The sequence below is a fragment of the Primulina tabacum genome, chromosome 9 (genome assembly GCF_025594145.1).
Source record: "Primulina tabacum isolate GXHZ01 chromosome 9, ASM2559414v2, whole genome shotgun sequence".
NCBI classification, from domain to species: domain Eukaryota; kingdom Viridiplantae; phylum Streptophyta; class Magnoliopsida; order Lamiales; family Gesneriaceae; genus Primulina; species Primulina tabacum.
In genome coordinates this window covers 3326903-3346190 of record NC_134558.1, presented here as the reverse complement: position 1 = coordinate 3346190, position 19288 = coordinate 3326903, and the positions used below count along the sequence as shown (strand labels likewise).

The window sequence follows — 19288 nt, the reverse complement described above, 5'->3', positions numbered from 1 at the left end:
AAAATTATTTTTATATTAGAATCAATTGAGTTCAAACAACAAGTTGGCTCGCTGAACACCAACTTTAAGGTAAATAATATGAAATAGTACTAAAGTATCGAACAAACGAGAAAATTCGATCTTGTCATTCGGAGTACGACTCGAAGGGCATAATCCACGATCCAAGTGTAGGTCATATAGGGCTGATCGATGTTGATCAGTCTCATATAACACAAACATAGGACGACGTGCTACGATCGAATTTATCCCTTAGCGTTTGAGAAGCATTTCTCCATGAATATGACAAACTCACGGAAATCAATGAGCCCGTCTCCGTTCACATCAAAATCTCGAATCATCCTCTTGCAATCCTCCAAATCACACCCTTGTCTAAATCCCAGAGCACACAAAACTCTCCTCAACTCACTACAATCTATGAATCCATCCTTGTTCGAATCGAAAACCTCGAAAGTCTCCTTAATTTCCTCGAGGCTGGGCTCTTCTTCATCAAACAATGTCAAGAAATCATCTTCACCATAAAGCTTATTATTATGCCTATTTTCAGCCTCCTCCATTGCACACCACACTCCTAATCTACTCATGACCAAGTTGATTTCCGAGATATACATCTTCTCCACTTCGGAATATCTGTTATCGCGAATCGGCCCTTGCTGGCGGGCCTCGGAAGAATTGGATACCTGAGTTTTCTTGCCCCCAAAGCTGTTCCATTTGGTTGACAAAAACTTTGGAACACTTTGTAGGAACAGATCGAATCTTGAAAAACGATTCTCGATGTCCAAGTAGATGTTTTTTAACATGTACATTAGCCAAAATGCTGGAAAGGAAAAAATACTGCTTTCAAGATACTCCATTACTCGAATTTCAGTCTCCCCAACTCTCTCTCTCTCTCTCTTGGATATTCTTCTTGGTGTTTGATATGTTCGATCACCATAAGAAGATATAATATATATACATCAGAACAGGCTAGCGTGTATAAAATCGCACAATGGATGTTGTAAGGAAAGTTCTTTGTTTTGTCAACTTTAAGAAGACAAGGTTTAATGATGTAACAACGAAGAATTTTTAGTTGTGCTACTATGTCCCGTTGTGTAGATGTAATCAAATTGAGGGGAGAAAATGCGGAGAAAAGTGTTGTGAGTTTCTGGTTTCTTTCAATATTGGGAACTTAAGGTGTAATTTCCAAGAAAGTAGTATAACTTGAATCCTAAGTTGAAATAATGAAGTCGGTGTTATTTTTAGTTAAGATATCTCAATTATATATGGGATGGAGAGAGAGTTATATTACAAAAATATCGATCATGTGATGTCATTATTTTTCAATTTATAAAATTTAGTGCCATAATTATTGTCGACATGAACATATGATACTTGACAAAAACTTGTGTGAGACGGTCTCACGGATCGTATTTTGTGGGACGGGTCTCTTATTTGGGTTATCCATAAAAAAATTATTACTTTTTTATGCTAAAAGTATTATTTTTATTGTAAATATCGGTAGGATTGACCTCTCTCACAGATAAAAATTCGTGAGACTGTCTCACAAGAGACCTAATCATGATACTTCTATCATTCTATTTTGAGATTGTGAATATAGTTTCAAACTTCACATACACTCAAATAAATTGTGTAAATTCACATTTTGACGTATGATTTTTATATTAGACGAAGTCAATCTAGTGTGAAAGAGTCAGCTGTCATTACTTTGTTGGGAAAGTAGTGGAAAGACTTGATTTTAAAAAAGGCTTTCATATCTGGAATACTCTTTGTAATGTTAATTTTATTTTAAAAATTTATATTATAATTTTTCACACCAAAAAACCTAAAATATCAATAAACATAATAGTTCTTCTCAAAAGACCATTTATCCACTTGATTTAAAATCAACTAAATTTTATGATGTATTGTCGATCAGATACCGTATATATCATTAAATAAGTAGAAATATAAATAAAAAATCTTTACAGAAATATTTTATATATATATTAAATAATTTAATTTATGTGTGTGAAAATTGGAGTCATCGAATATAAAAAAATAAAAAAAATATTTCATCTTTATATTTATATAATTAAATTATAAATTATGAAACAACTTAATTTCATGGTAAATTTTGTGGGAAAACTTACATTTTGGATCCAGTATGATTGGTTTTCCTTTTTGCACTTTTTCATACTATGTGTTATCAAATTTAAGCTTCAGTCCTGTATTTTTTGTTTTTTTGGAAATTTTCGACATTTTTCGTCGGGACTGTTGATGTGACAGCGTTGCATTGGCTTCATATTAAGACATATTGGAAAAAAGGATTAATTTTGCCTCAAAAAAATATCGAATTAAATCTGAAATTTGACAACATCGAAGACCAAAATTGTAAACATACTAACGTTTAAAATTGCTCAAAAAAATATCTGATTAAAACTTAAATTTGACAAAATCGAAGATCGAAATTGTAAATAGACAAACTTGATAACCAAAAATGCAATTTTCCCAATTTGAAATATGATTGATTGGCATTTTATCAGAAACTATTTGTCATTCAACGATGGAACTTTGCATTCATTTCTTCTGCATTGATCTGATTGATAATACGATGGTATCAAAATTTTTTTTTTCCCTTTTCGTTACAAGGGTTGTACCTATTAACCAACCCTCAAAAATATGATTTTCAATATCAAAATTGACCATCTAATTCTCCGGAAAGGATCGATTGGTGATTAAAATAATATAATTCAAATATTTAAAACATAGAATATATTAAACTTCAATAACATGTTTTCTTATCAAGATAACTATTTCCGCAAATAATTAATATTATCTTTCAATTCATTATTATTATAGTTAGTGATAATGGTGTAAAAATGTTTCGATCTCTTGCTTAGAATGGACAATTATCTATTCTCGGAAAAAGGTATTATAATAAGGGCAAATTTGAAAAAAATACATCTACACATCTTTCATTTAAGATTCAGTACCTAAAAGATTTTTTTTACAAATCAATACCTGACAACACTACAAACTTAGTTTTAACTACCTACAAAGATAATTTTACATTTTTGTCCTTTTATTATTTAAATAAATATATAATTTTATCCACCAAATTAATTGTGTGTTTTCCATCTACCAAAATATTAGTACCTATTATGGGGTTTCAGATACTTGATTTTGTTATTTGAATACTTCAAATGTGTAAAAAAATACTATATTTTCGAACAATCACCATAAATTCAGTCGTTATTGGTTTTTCATTAAAAATACATTATGATGACTTATTCATGTCATTTTATTTTAAAAAAATATAGTTCATCACTCATCATTAAAATAAGATTAAGTACTTATTTTGACATAAAAAATATCTATTTTTAAATTTCAGATACTTGATTTGACTCTTTAAATACTCCAAATATGTAAGAAAATACTGGATCTTGAACGATCACCATAAATTCAGTCATTGTTTGTCTTTTCATGAAATGTGTATTTGGATGACATATTCATCTCATTTAATATTTTTTTGTAAAAAAAAAATTCAAATTCCCAACTGAGCATGTAAATTTTAAAGTACTTAGTTTTACATTGAGAAATGCCTATTTTCAGTTCGCAAATACTTGATTTCGTAAATGAGATACTCACAATATGTATTAAAATACTGGATATTCGAATAAACAATGTAAATTCATCAAGTATTGGTATTTCAATGAAAAATGCATTTGGATGACATATTAATCTCATTTAATATCTTTTGTTAAAAAACCAAATTCTCAAATAAGTATGCAAATTTTAAAGTACTTAGTTTTACTTGAGAAGTACCTAATTTGAGTTCGCAAATACTTGATTTCGTAAATGAGATACTCACGATAAGTATTAAAATATTGGATATTCGAATAAGCAACGTAAGTTCTCCAAGTATTTGTATTTTCATGAAATATGCATGCATTTGGATGAGAAGTACCTAATTTGAGATTGCAAATACTCGATTTGGTACAAAAGATACTCATAATATTTAATAGAGTATTGGATATTCAAATATGCAACGTAAGCTCACCAAGTGTTGGCTTTCCATGGAAGATTCGTTTGGATGACATATTTATCTCATTTAATATATTTTCTGTAAAAAAAAATCTCAAATAAGCATGAAAATTTTAAAATACTTAGTTTTACTTGAGAAGTAAATAATTTCATATTTCAAATACTTGATTTAGTAAATGAGATACTCATAATATGTAATAGAATATTGGATATTCGAATATGCAACGTAAGTTCACCAAGTGTTGGTATTTATGTGGAAAATGCATTTGGATGACATATTTATCTCATTTAATATTTAAAAAAAAAAACAAATTCTCAAATAAGCATGAATATTTAAAAATACTTAATTTTACTTGAGAAGTACCTAATATCATATTGCAAATATTTGATTTGGTACACGAGATACTAATAATATGTAATAGACTACTGGATATTCGAATATGCAACATAAGTTCACCAAGTATTGGTCTTTCCATGGAAGATACATTTAGATTACATATTCATCTTATTTAATATTTTTTTGGTAAAAAATATTCTCAAATAAGTATGAAAAATTTACAGTACTTAGTTTTATTTGAAAAGTATCTAATTTGAGTTTGCAAATACTTGATTTCGTAAATAAGATACTCACAATATGCATTAAAATACTGGATATTCGAATATGCAATCTTTCCATGAAAAATTCATTAGGATATTTATTCATGTCATTTAAATAAATAAACATAGTTCATTATTCATCATGGACTAATTGGGAGATACATTATGAACATAGTTCGTAAATGAGCTTGAAGTTTGCACTTTAAGCATAGCTATCGATTCTAAGATTAATTATTTATAAAATACTTATAAATATTAATTTACAGTACTTTTTTATATTCATGGAATGACTTATTTGACAATTATACTTATTTGATATAATTTATTGGTAATTATTCATTATACTTATTAGTATTTTTTTCTTTATACTTGTGAGTATTAATTTATAATACCACTAATATTCATTCACAATACTTGTTGGTATTCATTAAATGACAAGGCAATACTTCGTTGGATATCATCTTCATTAGTATTCATTCATAATATTTATTGGTAATCATTCATTATATGTATCAATATTCTTTCATTATACTTATTATCAAATTTGAGTTTTAAAAAGGTAAAATCAATTATCAGTGGAATCTAATTATGTAATACTTGTAACAATTTAGGTATCACATTTTTATTTCACGGATCTCATCATCAAAGGGCACTCAATATTGACTTCAAATTATATATTTTGGCATCATCAAATAATCGAATTTGAGTATTTAAATAGTAAAATAAAGTATTTGTGGACTCGTATTAGATATTATTTGTATTAATTTAGGTATCACATTTTTACTTCACGAATGTCATCATCAAAGACCACTCAATATTAACTTCAAACTATATAATTTGACATCCTCAAATAGTTGGATATAAGAATTTAGGGAGTAAAATCAAGTATTTGCGAACTCGCATTAGATACTCTTTGTACCAATTTAGCTACCATATTTTAACTTCATCAATTTAGATACTCTTCGTATCAATGCATCTTCCATGGAAAGATCAACACTTGGTGATTTTACGTTGCCTATTCGAATATCCAGTATTTTAATACATATTTTGAGTATCTTATTCAAGATATAAAGTATTTGCAAACTCAAATTAGATACTTCTCAAATAAAACTAAGTATTTTAAAATTTCAATACTTAGTTGAGAATTTGTTTTTGTTTTTGTTTTTACAAAAAAATAAAAATAAATGAGATGAATATGTCATCCAAATGCATCTTCCAAGGAACGATAAACACTTGGTGAGCTTACGTTTCATATTCGAATATCCAGTATTCTATTACATATTATGAGTATCTCATATACTAAATCAAATATTTTTAATCTCAAATTAGGGACTTCTCAAGTAAAATAAGTACTTTAGAATTTTCATGCTTAGTTGGGAATTTGTTTTTTCTTTTATAAAAATTTTTTTAAATGAGATGAATATGTCATCCAAATACTTATTATACGGAAATATCAATACTTGGTGAACTTACGTTGCCTATTCGAATATCCAGTATTTTAATACATATTTTGAGTATCTCATTTACGAAATCAAGTATTTGCAAACTCAAATTAGGTATTTCTTAAGTAAAAATAAGTACATTAAAATTTTCATTCTTAGTTGATAATTTGTTTTTTTATAAAAAAATATTAAATGAGATGAATATGTCATCCAAATGTATATTCCATAAAAATACCTAACACTTGGTGAACTTACGTTGCTTATTCGAATATCTAGTATTTTAGTACATATTGTGAGTATCTCATTTACGAAATCAAGTATTTGCTCAAATTAAGTACTTCTCATTTAGGGAGTAAAATTAAGTATTGGTAGACTCGAATAGATACTTATTGTACTAATTTAGGTATCACATTTTAATTTCAAAAAAGACAAATCAAAAGTCACTCAATATTACTTGAAACTATATTATTTTATATCCCAAAATAATCAAATTTGAGTATTAAAAAGATAAAATCAAGTATATGTGAAATCAAATTAGGTACTATTTGTACCAATTTAGGTAGCACGTTTGTTATTCATAAATATTATCATCAAAGAACATTCAATATTATCTTCAAACTATATATTTTTACATACTTAATCGAATTTGAGTATTTAAACGGTAAAATCAAGTATTCGTGGACTCGAATTATGTATTATTTGTATTAATTTAAGTATCACATTTTTACTTCACAAATATATCATCGGTGTCAATTAATATTAACTTCAAATTATATTTTGGCATCCTCAAATAATTATATATGAGTATTTACGGGGTAAAATCATGTATTTTTAGACTCTAATTAGATATTCTTTGTACCAATTTACGTATCACATTTTAACTTCAAAAATGACACCATCAAAAAGTCACTTAATATTACTTGAATCTTAAGTATTTTCTTACACATTTGAAGTATTCAAATAGCCAAATCAAATATTTGGAACCCCAAAATAAGTATTTTATCGATCAAAATAAGTACTTTTTCTAATTCAACAATGAGTGAGAAACTATGTTTTTTCAAAAATTAGATGACATGAATAAGTAATCTTAATGCATTTTCAATGAAAAGACGAACAATTATTGAATTTATTGTGATAGCTCGAAGATCCAGTATTTTCTTACACATTTGAATTATTCAAAATAGTCAAATCAAGCATTTGAAACTCCAAAATAGGTATTTTGTAGGTCAAAATAAATACTTAATTTTATTTCAAGATGAGTGATGATCTATGTTTTTTTTAAATAAAATGACATGAATAAGTCATCCTAATGCATTTTTCATGAAAAGACTAACAATGACAGAATTTATGTTGAATGCTCGAAAATATAGTATTTTCTTATATATTTGGAGTATTCAAAGAGCGAAATCAAGTATCTGAAAACCTATAATAGGTACTTTATATATATCAAAATAAGTATTTATTTTTATTCCATGATAATTGAGAAACAAATTTTTTATAAAATTATATTTTAAATGAAGAAGATACATGTAATTTTTGTGACTAAAATAATATATTTATTTAAATAATAAAGGGTAAAAATGTAACTTTTGCTTTGTGAGGAGTTAAAACTAAAAGCATAGATTTGTCAGGTACTGATTTCTAAAAAATTATGACTAGGTACTGAATCTTAATTGAAAGATTGGCAGATGTATTTTTTTGGAATTTACCGTAATAATAATACTGATTTATAAGAATTTAGTCTCAAATTATTATCTTAGTTAAATTTAATTACAGTATGTTTTTTTTTTCCAATTTTGAGAACAATAAATTATATACATGTAAATATACTAAATGATATATCAATAAACTCTAATATTTTGGTTTTATTGATACTAAAAATTATGAAATATGATGTGAGTAGGTCTCTTGTGAGACGGTCTCACAAATCTTTATATGTGAGACGGGTCAACCCTACCGATATTCACAATAAAAGTAATATTTTTTAACATAAGTAATATTTTCTCATGGATGACCCAAATAAGATATTCGTCTCACAAAATACGACCCGTGAGACCATCTCACACAAGTTTATGTCAATGTGTTATTAAGATATGCTTTTAATTGGTAGAAATTTTCTTTAATTATTAATCATAAATATGGAAAATAAGTCGACATGACTTGGATAAATTTATGGTATTTTAAATATCATTAACGCTGGGATCTGGTCGACATGAGTTGGATATCATAATGATATTTTACATTCGGCCTAATTAGACGGCGGTTCTTAATTTCTTCATAATTTACAGTTATATTAATTATATATTTTTGAAGAGGGAATATGAAAACAATGACATCATTCTAATACGTCAGCCCACGTATGTAATTTTTTATTATATTTTTGAAAAACCAATTTTCAAGCAATTTAGCCAACTTTTCTTAGTTTCTTGAATATCATTTCATTCGAATATTAGTTGTGTTCGAGCATATTTTATCATAGTTCTAGTCGGATATCTCAAGACAAGATCAAAATACCATACCAGAAGACCAGAAGCTTCTCAGAAAGAGTCAATAAGTTTGAAGAGATCTCATTGTGTGAAAATAGAATTCAACTCTTACAATTTTTCTAACTGATCGGACAAGATCTTTACATCCAAACAAGCTTTGAAAGGTTCAACATTTAGAAGATTTCTAAGCAATATAAGAGAAGTCACAAGATAGCTTGTTATGTATGCTTAATCAGTGGCTTGCAACTCCTGCAAGCTATCAGAAGAGAGATTATCAATATACCAAGAAAGTCCAATTAATCAGTGGTATTTAGACACGCGGAGTGCCTATGATCATATGAGTAGATTATGTTTTATCTTATGAATGTAAACATGACTTTTCGCTTTTGTTTTGAACTTATGAAGTAGATTTTTATAGATTAAGATCACGATAGGGTCGAGGCAAGTTATTTATTATGTTTTGAGTTTGATTCGATTTTACTATTTATTTTGATTAATTGATTAATGTCGTTTTAATATGTGTTATTTAATATGACCAATTAAATTGAATATTTTTTGGTTAATCTAAAACCGGAAGGCGATATATTAATATTTGCTTCACTACATCAATCAACAAATAGTAAAATTGACTATAATAGTAGTATTCAGTTTCAATTTACGACTTTAGGTTGAAAAACTGAAATTTCACAGCGACTTAATGCAGTTGATTCTAATTAAATTCCGTTAGGAATAATTAGACTGTTAGATTTAATTAGGTTTACTAATTTTAGAAATCATTTAACAAATAATCTTGAGAATTTTGTCGTGAATTAAATAATTAATTTATTGAATTTGACACGTAGACTATAAACTTGTCTCGCTACCGTTGTGCGCCTTAGTCGTTTTTTAAGAATTTGAATTTTCATCTAAATTACTAGTCTGGATTTTTCTGCTTTAGTTAATTTATTTTAATTGTTTATTTTAGTTTTAATAAATTTATCTCATCTCACTTGAATTTGAGTAGCCTAAATTAGGAAAATTAATTCATATTCTAGTATTTAAATATTGATCTTTGTGCGTATTACTTGACCTATTACTATTACTTGACATATTCTAGTATTTAAACATTGATTAGCGTATTACTTGACCTATTACTATTACTTGACATATTCTAATATTTAAACATTGATTAGCTTAAATCATGAAAATTAATTGATATTCTAGTATTTAAACATGGACTCATCATCCAATTACTATTATTTGACCTAGTCCGTTTGCTAAAATTATTCTCAACTGAAATCATCGTCAAGTTTTTGGTGCCATTGTCGGGGTTCATATTATGATTTATTATTTTCTTGAGATTTGGCTGTTATTTAGTTTTGTCGATTTTAAAAATATTCATATGTTTAAAGTTTGTTTATTTTTATTTCCAGGTGTTATCTAGCAGCGCATGAGCCGTGTTATAGGAGACATAGAACCAGAACTTTTTGATCCAGAGATTGAGAATACTTACAGACGTAGACGTAGAGCACAAAAGGAGCAATCATCATACTCTGGAAGAAGATTTCAAAGCAGAGGACAAGGTTGAAATCGAAAAACCAAGGATCGAAGCAATGGTCGAGGAAGATGATCGCATTTTCTATGATCTTACTAGACAAACTACTCGAGGTTATGGTTAGAGCATCACTCATCCTACTGTAGAAGCAAACACTTTTGAGTAAAGCCATCTATCATTCAAATGATACAGTACAAGTGATTTGGAGGATCGTAGACTGATGATCCTAATGCATATATGTAGGGATTCTTATTTATATATGACACGATCAAATTTAATGGAGTGAGCACGAATGCCATAAGATTGAGACTATTCCTTTCTCATTGCATAATGAAGCAGATGAATAGCTCAGGGATCAGCCAACTGCCTCTATTACTACATGGAATGTTTGGTGGAAACATTCATAAATCAGTATTTTCCTCCCACCAAGCTAGCACAACCGCATATGGATATTTTGTCTTTTTGGCAGAAGGATGGGGAGACAATACATACAGCTTGGGGAAGATCTAGGCAGATGTTGAGGAGGTGTCTTCAACATGGTTTCTCTTTATCCAAGAAAGTTCAGATTTTCTATAATCGAGTTGATTCTTCTGTGCGTTCCATGCTAGATGCGGCAGCAAGTTGTAGTTTATACAGGAAGACCCCATGAGTTGCCTTGGAAATAATTTTGAATATGGCTGAAAAAAATGAGAATTGGCCAGATGTTAAACGAGAGAAAAAAGCTGGAGTCCTTGAAATAGATGTATTGAATGCACATACTGCTAAGATTGATGGTTTGTCTCATAAATTCTCTCAATTGCAACCGAATCAAGCAAATCAAGTCCAATGAATAGTCATTTAGAAACAACCCGTTTTTTAATGAAGAAACAGTGAATTTCCCTGAAAATCAATGGAGAGAGCAATCTAATCCATATAGCTCCACATACAATCCAGGATGGTGGAATCATATTAATTTTTCTTGGAAGAATACTGTAACACCCTCGACAGATTTTATAAAATAACACAGCGGAATATTAAAAATTTACTTAGAGGGAAGAAGGATTTTAAAATTTTCTTGACATAAATATTTACAATCAAAAGTATATACATGATCAATCAAGTGTTGCATCAAAATACAAAATATTATTTTTGATCATGTCAAAATGCTAGCAAAACATCTCTTGTATGCATATGACCCCGGCTCCAATCAACGTCCTGGCTCGTCGCTCTTATCTGCATCACATGAAATAACTGGAATGATTATAAAAACTCAGCAAGTGGAACTCTTACATAACAATCTATACATATCATTCTCTGTAAAACATGACTTTGAAATCATTAAACACCATTTAACTCTTTAAACAAGAATAATATAGTAGAACATGAACATAACGATGGTATTTTCTCTTTTCTCTAGTGGATTGATATTTCAATAGTATCTATGTCTCTGTACCTATATCCCATCGATATAAATCGATTACTCTGTTGGGATATAAAGCCTATGGTCGTTGATCAACTAAGTGCATGCAATCTCTGATTATCTCTTTATCAATCCAATAAATCATTTGAATTCTCTCTTGGACATTAAATCAAACACTTTGAAGACTCTTCTCTTTTGCATTCCCTTTACATAATTGAGACATACAAATGTCTCTAATATACAACAAAGTGTATCAATACATAACATGAATCAAGTGGAAGGGAATACCATATTAAAACCATTGAAATACAATACATATAATTCATGTGAGCACAAGAAATGAATTCCACTTACAACCAATGGAAAGCTTGAATCTAATCTCTTGGTACAAAACATAAAACAATAAACCATGTATTGCACCATCAACAACTTAATAATCACAAACCCATACCATAAAACCCATAAAACCAACACAATCACACATTCCATGATTTCCCCCAACACCATAATCCAAGAATAACTTAAATCACAAGATTACCTTAGCTCCTTGAACCCAAAATGATCTTGTTCTCACTTCAAATACCCAACAAGAAGCTTGAATAAAAGGAAGGAAAGAAAAAAATTGAGAACCCTAGGTCTCCCTTGAGACGAATAACCGATAGGATTGGGAAAGAATGAGGAAAATTGAGCCAACTCTTGTATTTAATCACTTAAATCTCGAAAACACGACTTTACTGTCCACGACCGCTGGTGCGCTACAGTTCATACCGCGGGCGCGCTAGGCAATATGTACTACTTCCGAAAATCCAAAGGCGACGACCGCGGGTGCGCTGAAGGTTCTGCCCAAACACCGCGGGTGCACTGCAAAATGGAGTGCGGGTGCACTCTCCTCTGTAGCTAACACTATACTCTTTGCAACTAAAATCGAATCGTAACGTCGCTTCTCCTCATAATTAGGAAACACTATCAACATGAAAGTTGCACCACTATGTCTTATCTAACTACTCCAATATACCTCATACCAATTGGCTCAACATACAAATTATCATGAATTTAATCGTAACGACGCTACACTATGACTACACACCATCTATATCAACAATACTAGAAATCATAAATACAAATTCTTAACATCTAAACTATACTTAAACTTAACCAAATAGTCTATAAACATGATAAATCTTAAACCGTACCGTTCACCAAGCTTGGATATTACAATCTCCCCTCCTTAAAGAAATTTCGTCCCCGAAATTGACGTTACTGCGCAAACAACTCAGGATACTTTTCTTTTATCTCATCCTCTGGTTCCCACGTGGCTTCTTCGATCAATTGATTTCTCCAAAGGACTTTAACAATGCCGATCTCTTTGTTTCTCAATACTTTAACTTTGCGATCCAGAATCTGGACTGGAATCTCTTGGTACGTCAAATTCGGCGTCAAATCCAATGGCTCGTGATGAACAACATGGGAAGGATTCGCAATATACTTCCTGAGCATGGAGACATGAAAAACATTGTGAACTCTATCAAGATCTGGTGGTAAGGCTAACCAGTAAGCTCGATCACCAACTCTGTCCAAGATCTCAAATGTGCCAATAAACCTTGGACTCAACTTTCCCTTTTTGCCAAACCGCATCACACCTTTAAGAGGTGCAATCTTCAAGAACACATGATCGCCAATCTCAAACTGCAACGGCCTTCGCCGTATATTAGCATAACTCTTCTGTCTTGACTGTGCTATCTTCATCCTCTCTCGAATAACAGCAACAACATCAGCTGTCTGTTGGACCAACTCTGTACCCAACATCTTTCTCTCACCAATCTCATCCCAATATAAGGGGGATCTACATTTTCTGCCATAAAGTGCTTCATACGGTGCCATGCCAATCGTCGCTTGGTAACTATTATTGTACGTGAACTCAACCAGAGGCAATTTGGAATCCCAACTACCAGGATAGTCGATAGTACAAGCTCTGAGCATATCCTCTAAAATCTGAATAACTCTCTCTGATTGACCGTCACTCTGAGGATGATATGATGTACTGAATGCTAACCGTGTACCCAAGGCTATGTGTAAACTCTTCCAAAACTCTGAAGTAAATCTAGGGTCACGATCAGACACGATCGACACAGGAACACCATGAAGTCTAACAATCTCTGCTATGTACTCTTCGACATACTGGTTCGTGGAATATATTGTCTTGACTGGGAGAAAATTCACTGACTTGGTCAACCAATCAACGATAACCCAAATAGAGTTATAGCCTTTCTGCGTTCTAGGAAGACCAATCACGAAGTCCATTGTAATGTGCTCTCATTTCCATTGAGGAATCGGCGATGATTGCAGTGTCCCAGCAGGTTTCTGGTTTTCGATTTTCACATGCTGACAAGTTAAACACTGAGAAATAAACATGGCAATATCCTTCTTCATACATGGCCACCAATAGAGTCTACGAAGATCCTGATACATCTTGGAACTACCTGGATGTATCGAGTATGGCGCGGTATGTGCCTCTGTCAAGACGTCTCGCCGAATATCATCACCAGTAGGAATACATATACGGCCTCTGAATGTCATCAAACCATCTTTATTCATCCCAAACTCTGAATTACCTCTGTCTTCTGCTCTGGCTCTCAACTCTGTCAACTGTGCATCATTGGAGTGCTCTCTACGGATTCTATCCGTCAATGTAGCCCGAATGACCAACGCTGAAAAGCGATCAATGGTTCCTGGTACTACCAAAGTTATCTCTTCTCATTTCAAGTCTAACAACAACGGTTTCTGGATCATAGAACTCAAAGAAGAACTTGACTTATGGCTCAATGCATCCGCTACAACATTCGCCTTCCCAGGGTGGTAACTAATCGTCACATCATAATCTTTGACAAGCTCTAACCACCGTCTCTGCCGCATCTTGAGTTCTTTCTGGGAAAACAAATACCTTAAACTCTTGTGGTTCGTGAAAATTTCACACTTTTCGCCATATAAATAGTGTCTCCAGATTTTCAAGGCGAATACCATAGCTGCCAGTTCCAGATCATGCGTATGATAAATTTTCTCGTAATCTTTCAACTGACGAGAAGCATAAGCTATAACCTTTCCAAGTTGCATCAGTACTGCACCGAGGCCCTTCTTCGACGCATCGGTATAAACAACAAAGTCTTCTGTACCACTAGGCAATGCAAGTACCGGAACTGTCGTCAACCTATTTTTCAACTCTTGGAATCCACTTTGGCATTCATTGGACCACTCAAACTTCACAGTCTTCCTCATCAGATTGGTTAACGGCAGGGCAATTTTGGAAAAGTCTGAAATAAAACGACGATAATAACCCGCCAAACCAAGAAAACTACGTACCTCTGATACAGTGGTAGGGATATGCCACTTCTGTATCGCCTCTATTTTTTTTGGATCAACAGCTAAACCATCTTTCGAGACAACATGGCCTAAGAAAGAAATCTGCTCCAACCAGAACTCACATTTCTTCAACTTAGCATACAGCTTCTTCTCTCTCAACAACTGAACAACGACTCTGAGGTGCTCTGCGTGAAGCACTCTGGTCTTGGAATAAATCAATATATCATCGATGAAAACAATGACAAAGCTATCCAAATACGGCTTGAACACCCGGTTCATAAGATCCATGAAGACTGAAGGAGCATTAGTCAGACCGAATGACATCACAAGAAATTCGTAATGACCATACCTGGTCCGGAAAGCCGTCTTAGGAATATAAGATTCCATAACTTTCAACTGGTAATAGCCATATCCCAGATCAATCTTCGAAAACACTGTAGCCCTCTGCAGCTGATCAAAAAGATCGTCTATTCGTGGCAACGGATATTTATTCTTAATCGTCACTTTGTTAATTTCCCTGTAGTCAATGCACAGCCACAAAGACTCGTCTTTCTTCTTGACAAAAAGAACCGGAGCTCCCCAAGACGAAGAACTCGGCCGTATGAAACCTTTATCTAATAGATTCTGCAACTGCATCTTCAATTCTTTCATCTCTGTCGGGGCCATTCTGTACGGAGCCTTAGAAATAGGAACTGTCCAGGGGACTAAATCAATCACAAACTCTACATCTCTGTCCGGCGGTAAACCCGGCACATCATCCTCAAATATATCAGGGAACTCTCTCACAACATTAATATCATCAATATTCAACTTCAAAATTCTATCCATATCAACAATAGAAGCCAAAAACCCATCACAACCTCGACACAACAACTTCTTAGCCTCAAGACATGAAATAAAAAGAAGGACCACCGAAGTACCTGCACTGGCGAGCATACCTTCCTTATTTCCATCATCTGCAAATTTCAGAGTCTTGGCAACACAATCAATCACTGCACGTTAAGTTGATAGCCAATCCATGCCAAGTATAATATCAAACGCAACCATCAGAATAACAATCAAATCGGCATAAACCACTCGCTCATCAATTTGAACAGAACACGCATACATAATAGACATCGGGCACAACACATCCCCAGAAGGCAATACAACATTAAACTGGAGGGGAAGAACAGAAGGAACTAAACCCAATGATCTCAAAAATAGTTCAGACATAAAAGAATGAGTAGCACCTGTATCAATCAATGTCATAGCTACTTTGCCTGAAATTAAAATAGTGCTAGAGATCACAGAAGAATCATGGTTTATACCTTCCTTCGTCATGGTGAAGATGCAACCCTGCACCTTCTCTTTACTCGATCCTCTCGGACAGTCCTTGGCGATATGGCCTGCAGTACCACATCGGCAGCACGTATGAGTACCAAACCTGCACTCACCCCTATGATGCCTACTGCACTTGGGACACAACGCTTTCTTTGGATCAAATGGGACTGTCGATGCTTTAGAACTCGGTTCCATCTTGCCTTTCCCCTTAAAATTGCCTTTCCCTCTTTGGCTCGAACCTTGACCTCTTTGAGCAATGGCCTGTTGCCTCTCTTGTCTCTCTCTAGCAGTGTCCTTCTCATCTTGCTCTGCTAACAATGCTTTAGGCACAATCTCTTTAAATGTCACCGCCTTAGACATATTGATGTCCCTCCTGATCTCTGCTCGAAGTCCTCTAATGAAATGAGCACCCTTATCTTTTTCATTGGAGGCAATATAAGGGGCAAACATACAACCCTCCTAAAACTTCAAAATGTACTCGTCAACATTCATACTTCCTTGACGAAGCTTTAAAAATTCAGTCACCTTCCTAGCTTGAAGTGCATCTGGGAGGTACTTGTCATAGAAAAGATCAGTGAAATCTTGCCACTTCAATGCCGGAACATCAACACCTACTTTGGTAGCATTCCACCAAATACGTGCAGCTTTGACTAGCATGAATACTGCACAACCAACTCTGTCCTTGTCTTCATACCTGAGATGATCAAATATCGCCTCAAGTGCTTTAATCCACTCTACAGCCACCAATGGATCAGTGCTTCCTGCAAACTCAGGCGGATCCATCGTCTTAAAAGCAGTAAAGATCCCATCAGTTCCAACTGCTTGAACCACTTGGCCTCTACCTTGACCTGAACCTTGCAAACGGAGCAACTGTTGAATCTGTTCACTGTGAACCTTAGCTTGCTCTTTCAGTAATTTGCCGAACTCGTCGACAACTCTCGATGAGGAGCTATCCTCACCCTCTGAAGATTTTCTCTTAGGAGGCATTAAATCCTACAATGTTCTCACATAATACATATCAACCGATACAAATAATAGATGTAGAAGAAGACATACCCGGACAGTTGAAAGTAGACGAAGTCATATGCATTGGTCCGAAGAACGTTGCTCTGATACCACTAAATGTAACACACTCGACTGATTTTATAAAATAACACAGCGGAATATTAAAAATTTACTTAGAGGGAAGAAGGATTTTAAAATTTTCTTGACATAAATATTTACAATCAAAAGTATAAACATGATCAATCAAGTGTTGCATCAAAATACAAAATATTATTTTTGATCATGTCAAAATGCTAGCAAAACATCTTCTTCCTTCCATCTCTTGTATGCATATGACCCCGGCTCCAATCAACGTCCTGGCTCGTCGCTCTTATCTGCATCACATGAAATAACTGGAATGAGTATAAAAACTCAGCAAGTGGAACTCTTACATAACAATCTATACATATCATACTCTGTAAAACATGACTTTGAAATCATTAAACACCATCTAACTCTTTAAACAAGAATAATATAGTAGAACATGAACATAACGATGGTATTTTCTCTTTTCTCTGGTGGATTGATATTTCAATAGTATCTCTGTCTCTGTACCTATATCCCATCGATATAAATCGATTACTCTGTTGGGATATAAGCCTATGGTCGTTGATCAACTAATTGCATGCAATCTCTGACTATTTCTTTATCAATCCAATAAATCATTTGAATTCTCTCTTGGACATTAAATCAAACACTTTGAAGACTCTTCTCTTTTGCATCCCCTTTGACATAATTGAGACATACAAATGTCTCTAATATACAACAAAGTGTATCAATACATAACATGAATCAAGTGGAAGGGAATACCATATTAAAACCATTGAAATACAATACATATAATTCATGTGAGCACAAGAAATGAATTCCACTTACAACCAATGGAAAGCTTGAATCTAATCTCTTGGTACAAAACATAAAACAATAAACCATGTATTGCACCATCAACAACTTAATAATCACAAACCCATACCATAAAACCCATAAAACCAACACAATCACACATTCCATGATTTCCCCAACACCATAATCCAAGAATAACTTAAATCACAAGATTACCTTAGCTCCTTGAACCCAAAATGATCTTGTTCTCACTTCAAATACCCAACAAGAAGCTTGAATAAAAGGAAGGAAAGAAAAAAATTGAGAACCCTAGGTCTCCCTTGAGATGAATAATCGATAGGATTGGGAAAGAATGAGGAAAATTGAGCCAACTCTTGTATCTAATCACTTAAATCTCGAAAACACGACTTTACTGTTCACGACCGCTGGTGCGCTATAGTTCATACCGCGGGTGCGCTAGGCAATATGTACTACTTCCGAAAATCCAAAGGCGACGACCGCGGGTGCGCTGCTCAACAGACCGCGGGTGCGCTGAAGGTTCTGCCCAAACACCGCGGGTGCACTGCAAAATGGAGTGCGGGTGCACTCTCCTCTGTAGCCAACACTATAATCTTTGCAACTAAAATCGAATCGCAACGTCGTTTCTCCTCATAATTAGGCAACACTATCAACATGAAAGTTGCACCACTATGTCTTATCTAACTACTCCAATAGACCTCATACCAAATGGCTCAACATACAAATTATCATGAATTTAATCGTAACGACGCTACACTATGACTACACACCATCTATATCAACAATACTAGAAATCATAAATCCAAATTCTTAACATCTAAACTATACTTAAACTTAACCAAATAGTCTATAAACATAATAATTCTTAAACCGTACCGTTCACCAAGCTTGGATATTACAAGTACTGAGAATGCCTTTAATCCAACACATATTTCTCAACTTCTCGTGCCTCGACAAGTGAGACAACATGGATTATTGGTACCTGCAGCACCTCCAAGATTCAAGCAAGAGGATCAAAGACCAATTTATGAGGTTGTTATGATGAAACATGTCGTAGGGATGGAAACAAGTCTGTTAAATCAAGATACTATCTTGCAAGGGTTGGAAGCTCAAATGGGTCAAATAGATAGTTAGTTAGAAAATCGAGCCCTTTGGAACACTACCAAGTGATACGGAGAAAAATCCAAAAGGAGTGAATGCATTTAGTATAGTGATTAAGGCCAAA

At 33.0% G+C, this 19288-nt stretch overlaps 1 protein-coding gene across 1 annotated transcript; it reads right to left on the bottom strand.

The window, feature by feature from the left end:
* Window positions 1-242: 242 nt before the first annotated feature.
* Window positions 243-851, bottom strand: LOC142556865 (putative calcium-binding protein CML45). Its single transcript, XM_075668362.1, has one exon. The coding sequence runs from the start codon at window positions 849-851 to the stop codon at window positions 243-245; it is 609 nt and encodes a 202-aa protein (XP_075524477.1).
* Window positions 852-19288: the final 18437 nt, after the last annotated feature.

What these genes read in the sequence shown, in the direction of transcription:
- LOC142556865 (XM_075668362.1), bottom strand. Translation starts at nt 851, where the DNA reads ATGGAGTATCTTGAAAGCAGTATTTTTTCCTTTCCAGCATTTTGGCTA.